This window comes from Leptonychotes weddellii, chromosome 9 (genome assembly GCF_054177405.1).
Source record: "Leptonychotes weddellii isolate Sample4059 chromosome 9, ASM5417740v2, whole genome shotgun sequence".
NCBI classification, from domain to species: domain Eukaryota; kingdom Metazoa; phylum Chordata; class Mammalia; order Carnivora; family Phocidae; genus Leptonychotes; species Leptonychotes weddellii.
Genome location: NC_138377.1, coordinates 91,723,431 through 91,734,382, shown reverse-complemented (window position 1 = coordinate 91,734,382; position 10,952 = coordinate 91,723,431). Strand labels below are relative to the sequence as shown.

General features: G+C 39.1%; 1 protein-coding gene across 2 annotated transcripts in view; it reads right to left on the bottom strand.

The window, feature by feature from the left end:
- LACTB (lactamase beta) overlaps window positions 1–8,064 on the bottom strand; it is a 49,472-nt gene extending 41,408 nt beyond the window's left edge. The window contains exons 1-5 of one of the 2 annotated variants that reach the window (XM_081831233.1): window positions 7,648–8,064; window positions 7,168–7,234; window positions 5,078–5,268; window positions 4,223–4,574; window positions 2,878–3,039 (exon numbers count right to left, since the gene is read on the bottom strand). In XM_081831233.1, coding sequence (XP_081687359.1) covers window positions 2,993–3,039; window positions 4,223–4,574; window positions 5,078–5,268; window positions 7,168–7,234; window positions 7,648–8,010 — 1,020 coding nt within the window. In that variant the 5' untranslated portion in view covers window positions 8,011–8,064 and the 3' untranslated portion in view covers window positions 2,878–2,992. Of the gene's footprint in view, window positions 1–2,877; window positions 3,044–4,222; window positions 4,575–5,077; window positions 5,269–7,167; window positions 7,235–7,647 lie in introns of both variants that reach the window. The other variant, XM_081831231.1, reaches the window with a different exon arrangement.
- Window positions 8,065–10,952: the final 2,888 nt, after the last annotated feature.

Here is a 10,952-nt window from a genome sequence, read left to right as displayed (position 1 = left end):
GAGCCACCCAGACGACCCTAAATAAAATCTTTAAAAAAAGAACACTGCTTAATTTTAGAAGACACTTTAGCAAATAAAGATAATAAATAATAATCATAAAGATAATAATAGAAAGTAAAGACCATATCTGTACTGTCAGAATACAGCAAACACTTCAGGAAACATCCACTGTATTTGCTTTTGGTTCCATCCAATTATAAAAGACATTTTTGTTGCAAGTATTGTGCCAAACACAGAAAATATGAACAGAGTCTAAAAATAAGCTGATGCATTGACCAGGGATTCCCCTAACAACAGAGTGTCTTTTAGTGGCAAGAATATTCAGTCCACTCCCCCATGGGTATTTGCTTAAAGGGTTATTTAGTTTACTTGCCTATACAATATACTTGTTATATAGAATCAATATACCTATTTGTGTATACTAAGTCAATTCCTAGTCTTCCATTTAAGAAAATCCCAGTTTTATTCAGGACAACACTGTACCCAGCTACAAACTAATTTCTCTGCATCTCTTAGAGCTAAGTGTGGCCTGTTGCTAAAATTCTGGCCAAAGAAATATAAGTAGTATTTTGGGTCAGGATTCTAGGGAAATACCTTAAAAAGGTGACAGACATTGGGACACATTGTTTTAAACACAGGCACACACAGAGGAGCAAAAAGATGGTAAGTATTTACTCTTGGGTTACAATAACTCTAAAAAGCCTACGTTAGGATAATACAAATATATTTAATTTATGATAATTATCAAGGAGTAAGCAGACTAACAAAGCTGCAAACTTTTGCTGGAAATTTTATTTCCTGCAAAATGATGAACATAAACGAATAGAAACATATGTATTTACTAAGTTTTACTTTAAGGTTTTTTTTTTTAAATATATGTATCTTTGAAGTTTCCTTTTACTCCCTGAACTCCCTTAAAAAGCTGGCACCTTTAAGCTCTTTTAAAATAATTACTAACAAAAAAAGAATCAGAGTTGAGTTTTAGAGGCCCAAGTAGATATTGCATCAAGTAAAATAAAAATGAAGCAACTGGACAGACCATTTTCACAGATAACATTCTTTCTTTCCTTTTTCAGTCCCGTTTTTCAGCAGCCCATTTAATGTAACTAAAATGAATTAACTACCCCTTTAGCACCACTGGGTGCTTCTAACAAACTCAGAGCTGATAGGAACCTTTAGCAGAAGAAATGGAAACCCACAGCCTTTTTTTTTTTTCTTCAAAGAATGGGAGATAAAATGAAATTAACTCACCATCATATGTCATATTTTGATTTTTGTGCAAGTCATAAATTACTCATTAAGAAAACAGCAAACTGCCTTGCAGTTCTGTACATTCAAAGAGTCTTAATTTTCAATTTAGAAAAGCAGCTCAGTGATTATACCTAATATTCTTCTCTCCCTTACATGTAAGTGTAGACATCCGCTCTCAAATACCTAGATCTAAATCAAAATAAGGTCATGTATCTATGCCATCTTTACTAAAGAATCTTTTTTAGATTCAACTGGCAACCTCTGGTATTTGTCAATTTTTCTTATCCTTTCCAGTAGAATGTAATGTTGGACCTAAAAATAATAAACACTAATTGAGATGGTTTGAGAACTACAGGCCATTTTAAAATTAAAATTCATTGCTTGCTGCTAACCTAATTTCTTTTAGGTCCCCAAAAACTCCTTCAGGCTGATTTGCAATGCATATTTAATCCTTTTAAATAAACTGGTAATTTAAAAATAGTAATTTAACTAAATATAACAGAAGACTGAACAAAACTAATGGGGATAAGAAGATAAAGCTAAATAATAATCCCACCATTATATTTCAAGTACCATTAAGCCGTTTGCAAAGCATGTACTAAGAAAAATATGCAAAGTAAAAGTAACATTTGATTTGTTAAATGCCTTACCTTTCTAGTGAAACAAATAATAATGAGTAAAATGGAAAACATAACCACATAACTCATAATTGTCATTAGTCTCAAAATTCTCTCCCAATGCCCATTTTACAAATCACTAGAAAAAATTATGATAAAATTTTAGTTTGATATATTTCAATGAAATGACTCAAACTTTTACAGGGGGAAAACCTAGCAGGTACCACTTCAACAAAGCAATTAAATCACCACTACAAGTAATGGGACAAATCGACTTCATGTGACTTCTGAGAGACATTACAACTAAATGTACTGTATGATCCTGGACTAGATCCTGAAGCAGAAAAAAATTTTTTTCCTTTTCTTTTGCTATAAAGGACATTATCGGAGGAACTGGTAAATTTGAAGAGGGTCTGTAGATTTGATATAAGTATTGTGCTGATATTAGTTTCCTGAATGTCCTTATTTTTAAAAAACACACATTTAATTATTTATGGGTAAAGGGGTACCATGTCTGCAACTTATGTCCAAATGGTTGAGAAAAAAAATAACAGAGAAAGCAAATGTGGTAAAACAATAACATTTGGGGAATCTGGGTGAAGGCTATATGGGAATTCTTTGTATTTAGTCTTATAATTTATCTTTAAGTATTAAATCATTTCAAAATTAAAAAAAAGTTAAAAATAATAAAAGATAAACAAAGTATTAGCTACAATATATATAAAGGGATGATGGAAGAGCAAATTATAGATACCCATGATAGGAGCAATTCTGGTTTAACTATGCATGAGTTTAAATTATTATTGCTGTCTTTCATCCAAGGATCCTGGAGTGCTTTGTAAATACATTCAATTTCCCTTACTTTATAGATGGGAAAAACAGACATGTAGGAAAGCTCTCAAAATGTGGCAAGTGTAATTTTGGAATGGAGACAAGGAAAGTTTGACTTTTAATGTACAACACAGTGTTAAAATGTGATATGGCGAGACACACCAAAGGTATCATTTACCTTGCTCTATTGTAAATCACTGGCTCATTTTCTTCCTGCACAGTTGTCAGCATATCCAAGTCATGGAATATTTTCTGCATATAGTCCAAATATTTATATCCTGAAGCTCTTTCTACTATGGCTGCCAGTAGGGTATAGCCAAAAGTTGAATACAAAAACTGACTACCTTGAGACATCATTGTAAAGGAGGGGAAGAAAAGAAAATGCTTCATTATTATTTAAAAACATGCAAAATATTTCCCACTGAAAATTGACATATCTTTACCTTTTTACTTCAGCATTTAGAAACAGATCATGGATGATATATTAATAAATTTAGTCAACTTTGCAATGGCCCTGCTTATTCCATTATTTAAAGATGATCAGAATGTGAATCTACTCCTTTCCATAATAATGAAATAAGCAAATAAACCCTACCTCAAAACTAAATTAAAATCCTTCAAACTGGTACCAAAAGCGGAAGGGAAAGAAAAGCAAATTTGATTTCTTGAGTTAATGGTCTTGTTCTTAATATATCTAATACCCAATGTGTAAGGCATAAATTAGTTGTGCACATTCCTATTTTAAAAAAGTGTATGTAGGTAGAAAAACTGTTTCAAATATATATTAAAATACAAATACATATTCAAATATAGATACTATTTCAAATACATACCTGTATATCATTTGGGATTCTGGAAACACAGAGTATATGATGTGTATTAATAACTGGAACCTTATATTTTACGACAAAATCCATAAATATATTTCTTTGCCCTTATTAATTTTACCTATTATCTATTCATTGTAAAAAACAACTTTTAAAATGAAAATGGAATACAAGTACATAAACCTATGGTAAATTGAAAGATATTAAGTGGTGTTGGTAGCCATCATACCAAAAAAATATGTTTAAAAAATATTTTTCTAGATCAGCTTTTTGGCAAATAAATGGATGAAACCCAATTTCTTTAAGGAATGAAGGCACAAAATAAGTTGAGCAATTTAAATACTAAATTAAACACTAACTAAATACTGGCATATTAGCAATATTTTATCATGCCCTCTTTGGTCCAGATTTTACTTGAAGAACAATTATTACAACATTTCTCCATAATTTTCCACAAATAGCTTGATCCGGAAAATCCACTAGATGAATGATGAGGCTAAATCTAAACAACTGGCTACCTGGATGCTAGGCTTCTTCAAAAACTACAGACAAGAAGGCACACGTGCGACTGACAACAAAACCCATGCCACAAGCATCAACCACATTCAATGCCCTCAGACTGGGATCATTTCAGGTTTTCTGAAAATTAATACTTCAATAATGATGACTTTGTTAAGAGAAGGAATTAACACTCACCGGGTTTAAAAAACAAAGGGTCATTTTTAAATAATCTTAGGGATTCAATTGAATTCTCAAACTTTTCTTTCAAATACAATTCGCCTTGTTCAAAATCATTCTTTTTCTTGCCAGGTTTTAAGTTCCGGCCTTTGGCATCAGTATCTTGCTCTATCTTAGCTTTAACAAAGTCACTCTTTTCATTACTTTTGCCTCCTTTTTCTTTGAACTCTTTTTCTTGGTCAGATTCCATTATCCCTCTCATCATCTTCAAGGCTTTGTAAGCTTTCTCTTCTTTCACCTTTTTCATGTCTTTTTCATAATGACGAATTCCACTTAAATGGGAAATCAGTAATCTTGTTGTGACAGAAACCTAATTGTAAAAACATGGAAATTCAATTACAATATTAAACTTTATAGTAAAAAGTTAGTAGGGGCGCCTGGGTGGCTCAGTAGGTTAAGCATCTGCTTTCAGCTCAGGTCATGGTCCTCCAGTCCTGGGGTGGAGCCCCATGTCAGGCTCCCTGCTCAGCAGGAGTCTGCTTCTCCTTCTCTCTCTGCCCCTCCCTCCCTGCTTGTGCTCACTCTCTCTCTCTCTCTCAAATAAATAAAATCTTAAAAAAAAATTAAAATAAAAAATTAGTTGCATTGGAATAATGTCTCAGTAATATTTTCCATTTTAAACTGCTGCTGAAAAACATGTCACGTACACATCTTCAGCTTTAAGTTTCAGAGAAATACTCAATCGATTATCACTTGAATTTTAAAAAACCCCTTGAATCCATTAACAACAGTTAAAGACAAACCAAAGAATCTTATGAAACCTTTTAAACCATTTAACATGCTGTTAGTAGAATGAACTGTGAGTTTCGTTACCTTTTCACCTTCATATTCTTTTTCTGGGAATTCAGGAACATAATGTTGTACTGGAATATCAAGATCCAGTTTTCCAGCTTCCCACAGTTTGGCAAGAGCAACCATGGTGAGGCTTTTGCTGATACTGGCAATTCTCATAACCGTCTCTGGCTTGCATGGTACACGGTTCTCAACATCAGCATAACCTAAGCCTTTAGTGAAAGAAAAGCAAAAAATTACTAATAACAAGCTTCATGGTCAAAGGAGTCTTTAAAAACTGAAATAAAACTATCTTAGAACATCCCATGTGTTTGTTGAAAGGAAAAGATATTACACTTTTAATTAAGAGTGGATGAGAGTCTTAGTAACACTGACAACAGTAAGCCTAACAACTTAATCTTTTAACTAAACCGAAATTGTACTCTGTGCACAATAGTAATTTTCTATTGGTTCAGATACTAATTTTTCTTAGTTTATCCAGACAATTTAGTTATCCCACATTTTACGTAAGTTATTTTATGTTCTTTAAAGAAAACATCATTATTCTTCAGATTATATTTACTCTTGATTCTTGGGTTTCCACTAGATTCCTTAAAATAACCACCCAAGGGTGCCTGGGTGGCTCAGTTGGTTAAGCGACTGCCTTCGGCTCAGGTCATGATCCCGGGGTCCTGGGATCGAGTCCCACATCGGGCTCCCTGCTCAGCAGGGGGTCTGCTTCTCCCTCTGCCCTCTTCCCTCTCGTGCTCTCTGTCTCTCATTCTCTCTCTCTCAAATAAATAAAATCTTTAAAAAAAAAAACCACCCAATAAAAGTTAATGTGAAAAGGTGTCCCGCACACCCAATCTAGGTAATCATCAGTTTACCTCAGCTGCAAACCAGAAAAAAAAAGTACTATTAATTCAAAGTTCCTAGAGAACTTTTTAAGTCTGGTTTCATCATCTGGAGGCTGAAAGTGTGAAAATCTAAGCGATAAGAACTGAGATCTAAAAAGAACAAAAAGGCATACAATGATTGCTTTTAAACTGTAAATATAGATTATGCTGAAAAATATTTGCAGAAAAACAAAGCCCTCACCTGTAAAGCTGACATTTACATAGTTGTTTTTTTTTTTTTTTTAAAGATTTTATTTATTCATTCATGAGAGACAGAGAGAGAGAGAGAAGCAGAGGGAGAAGCAGGCTCCCAAGGAGCAGGGAGCCCGATGCGGGACTCGATCCCATGACCTGAGCCGAAGGCAGACGCTTAACCGTCTGAGCCACCCAGGCGCCCTTTTTTTTTTTTTTTTAAGATTTTATTTATTTATTCATGAGAGACAGAGAGAGAGAGAGAGAATACATAGTTTTTGATTACAGTTATTTTTCATAAATTGGGTATACTTGGGGGAAGAATCATTTTTCTTTAAATTCAAAACCTTATTGCTCCCATCAACTTCTTTTAAAGGTACTAATTCCTTTAAATGATGCCTGAAACATTTCCTAAAAGTAGGGTTCCTAAAAACCTGGGATGACCAGTTAGACCAATTTGTGTGCAATGGGTAAGTAAATCAAATTATAAAATATGATTTGATAAAATTATCATAAAATGATTAGAAATCTCTTTCCCAAAGCTTCTAACTTTTGGTATGAAAAACATTAACGACACCTCTGCCCGGTAAAAAAAAAAAAAGTAATAAAGGAGGTCGTAAACTCATTAAGACAAGGAACCATGAATGGCCCTAGTTCTTGGTACTGTGCATTTAACAGATAAGGGACTCAGTAACTTGTTAATTAAATTGTTAATTAAAAAAGAAAACAAACTTCTGACGTTTTATCTAGTAGTAAGGGTTATCTACAAATGTGCAGGTAACAGATTGTTCTATATACAACTTTCAGAACAATAAATCCAGTCCTTAGAAACAAGCCATCTTGAAGACTCCAAGAGTCCCATTTAAATCTTGCTGTTTACAGAAAGCCCGATTCTTTATTCTGTTAGACATGTTTTCTCTACAATACGTACGGCTTCACGAAAACAGAACATTTCAGGGGATCCACTCCTAGCAGTAAAACATCAAAATTTCATTCATCAACTGGCATAAAACAAGCCAGTAAATAACACTTTTCTGAGCCCACCTTCTGACCAGACTTCTTTTCCATCTACAGAGACTCCAACCACTATGCCGGGGGCGCCCACCTCATCCTAAGAACGGAGGGAAAGGACAGACAGTTCAAAGACAAGCCGAAATGCCTCGCCCAGCGCACAGAGCGTGGCTCTGGGGCCTCCCGCCCCTCCGCCGGGCCCCGCCCCCCTCGGCTGCGGCAGGCCCGGCGCTAACGGCGAGGGGCGTGCCTGGTCTGCACTGAGGGCGAAGGGGAGGTTCCCGAGGCGGGCGGTGTGACCTCCGCCCCGACTTGGGCAACCCGCAGGAGCTTCTGACCGTGGCCGGACGGTCGGGGAACGGGAAGTCCTTCTCGGAAGCCGGCCGCGGGCATCCCACCGCCTGGGGTGGGGTCCGCTCGGGCCCGGGAGATGACCACCAAGTGGCCCCATTCCGAGGGGACGCGGGCAGTGGGGCGCCAGGTTCCCGGCCGCCTACGCCCCCGTCTCCGCACCTTGATCCGGTGCAGCAGGTCGCGGCTGCTGTCGATGGCTCTGGCGAAGCGCCGGGAGGGGGGCGGCATCGGGGTCTGTGCAGACCACGGAGCCAGAGGCTGCTCCTGCGGCGGCAGCTGTTCGGCCTGGGGCGACGCCTCGGGGTCGGGGGCCGCTGGGGGCTGCGCGGGGCCCGCGCCCCTCAGGCCGTCCGCCAGCTTCACCCCGAGTGCCAGCCCCAGCCCCAGCCCGAGACCCCCGACCCAGCCAGGGCCGAGCGGCGGCAGGCCGGCGCGCTGGTGGGCCCCGCGCCCTCCGCGGCCCCAGGCCCAGCCCCCGGGGGTCGCGGCCCGGGTCATCACGGCTGACAGGAGCCGGTACATGGCGTCTGCCGCGCGAGCCGGCAGCCTCAGAGCTCGCACAGGCCGGGCGGGCGGTAGAGGCGCGGGGAGGGGAGGGGACTAGATGGAAGGGAGTGGGCGGTGACCGCGCGCAGACCTTAGCAGTCGACGGCGGATGCCGGAGCGTCGATCTCATCGAGCCCTTCCTCTTTTCCCTTTCTTTCCTTGCCTTGTCTCATTCTTGATGTTCATTCATCTTACCCCTCACCGCTTTTCTCCCCTCTGCCAATCCTCCGATCAAGTGTCACCTCCTCAAAGAAGGCTTCCCAGTTGCCATCCCAATGGGAGTACTCGCCACACCTCTTTGACCCGCCAGTGCGCACACCTTTTTTTTTTTTTTTAAGATTTTTTTATTAATTTGACAGAGAGAGACAGCGAGAGCAGGAACACAATTAGGGGGAGTGGGAGAGGGAGAAGCAGGCCTCCCGCCGAGCAGGGAGCCCGATGCGGGGCTCGATTCCAGGACGCTGGGATCATGACCTGAGCCACCCAGGCAACCCCCGCACACCTCCTCAGTAACACTTCAACACGTCATTTCATTGAACTTACTTGCTTCCTTACCAGACTGTGCCCTCCTTAGAGAGCCATGACTTTTACTTTTGGATCCTCAGCTCTTGGAACAGCACTGGCACACAGCAGCCTCTGAGCATCTCCTTTTACCCTAGAACTCTCATCTTGCCATCTCCTTTCCTTATGCCTCATTTCAGCTCCTTCCATTTCCCTAAGGCCCTTTTAAAATCTCTCACTTCTGGAGGTCCAGTGCCACACCACATCGAACATTAAGGTATATGCAGACTTATATTAAAAACAATTTTTTTTGCTGTAAACATTTAAAAATTTTTTTGCACTTGAAAATTTTTAATCCAAAAGTAATTAATATAGTTTATAATTAGCTGATTTCTGACATCTGTAGACGATCAGAGATTCTTGTGAAATAAGAAACCTAACCTCGGGGCGCCTGGGTGGCTCAGTTGTTAAGCATCTGCCTTGGGCTCGGGTCATGATCCCAGGCATCAGTCTCCCTGCTTGGCAGGAAGCCTGCTTCACCTTCTCCCATTCCCCCTGCTTGTGTTCCCTCTCTCGCTGTGTCTCTCTCTGTCAAATAAATAAATAAAATCTTAAAAAAAAAAAAAAGAAACCTAAGGTCAAATTGCTACAAAATGTAAAATGTGTACAATCCTAACTGAACAATTAATGGCAATGTTAATTTTGAAGATAAACATCCATTCCAATTTTACAACATATATACATACATATATATACATATATATATATAGAGAGAGAGAGAGAGATTTTTGAAAGCTTCTAGTCCTTAAGTACAAGAGCAATATACCCAATGTATAAAATGACCCTGTCTTTCCTTGCAGGTGGAATATATACATAGAGAGTTCACAGATTTGAATTGACAATATATTGTCAGGAGAAGAAGCTGTAAACATCTTGAGTTAATAATTGTTTAATTATTTAAAAGGCAATAATGGTAACCACACCTAGTCGGGAGGTACTGGGGCTAAATAATTATAAGGTGTTCGGGCTGCTAACAAAGCCACATTGGAAGAGATCAGGGTATCCTAAGATTCAGGGGTTTGGCAACTGAAACTCACAGAGGTTTCTGGAGCACCACCTGCAGTTAGAGTGGACAGGTGCATTCTATCAAGATGGTATTGTTGGTTCCCATCCCGGGAGCCCCACTACTCCAAGCTCATGACAGCAAGAAGAAAGTGTAAAAGACCCATAGCTAGTGGTGGTTACAATGAGTGCTCACTTTATCATTCTTTTAAAAATTGTACATATATATTTTATGTACTCTTCTGTACCTCTCCTTGGATGAAAAAATGGAACAGAAGCATAGAGCCATGCAGAGAGCAAAAATCAAGTTTCTGGTGGACTTCCACCAGTTTAGAAGCAGGTAGAGGCCACCTGAAGTATGGCTTCTGTGAAGGTAACAGAATAAATGTTCTCCATGCAAGCCAAGTACGCAGGAGGCAACCAAACCAACCAGCCGGCGGGTGTATTGGCTGGCTCTTTACTAGCACCATGGGGCAGGAGCCCAGAACTCCACTATTTTAGCTTGCTCTGGACTGGGAGTCACAGAAATCAGACAGAAGAAAAGTAAACAACTACACAGGGAGGGGAAGGGGAAGAAAGGAAGAGAGGAAAAGGACAAGAAAGAAAAGGATGAAGGAAAATATTTCTAAGAAATACTGGCAACAAAATCAATAATCAAAAAGTGAAATCATGGGCAATGCTCTTGGGTCCCCTCCCTCTTCGGGAACTTTGTACTGTCAATAAACTTTGCTTTGCTGTCCACCAAAAAAGAAACAAACAAACCAAAAAAGTGAAATCACCTCAAACAAATGAAAGCAGTAGAACAATCTATAGGAAAAGAGAAAAGAGGCCATTCTCTGGCTTAAAAAGAAAACAACCCCCCCCAAAACACAGTGGGTTGACAGAAAACAAAATATGTGTTTTTTTCAAAGAATCCTCAAAGAAATGAAGGCATAATAGTCACAAAACAAACCAGGGATTATGAAAAAAAATAGGAATAAATGAAACAACATAAAGATGTAAAAAAGAATTTATCAGAAATTGTGGAAATAAAACATCATGAGAGATTTAAAAAGAATATTTTTTCTGAAATTGGAGGTATAAATTTGGTGGGCTGTCTCTATCTGAGGTCAGCTTTCGTTTTCCCTTAATGTTTACTTTTGCAGGCTAACCTTCTCCAGCTCCTCTAATCATTCTTCATATCTCAAGGTTTCCAGGCCCCAGATTGGCTCTAAGAACTAGACAGACACAGTGCTTGAGGGCCCACCAGTAAAGTGAGCCCATCACCTCCTCTCCTCTGGACAGTTAGCATTTTTACCAGTTGAATCACAACATTGGTTCATAATGAATATGTGGTCAGCAATCAAGTCTTTTTC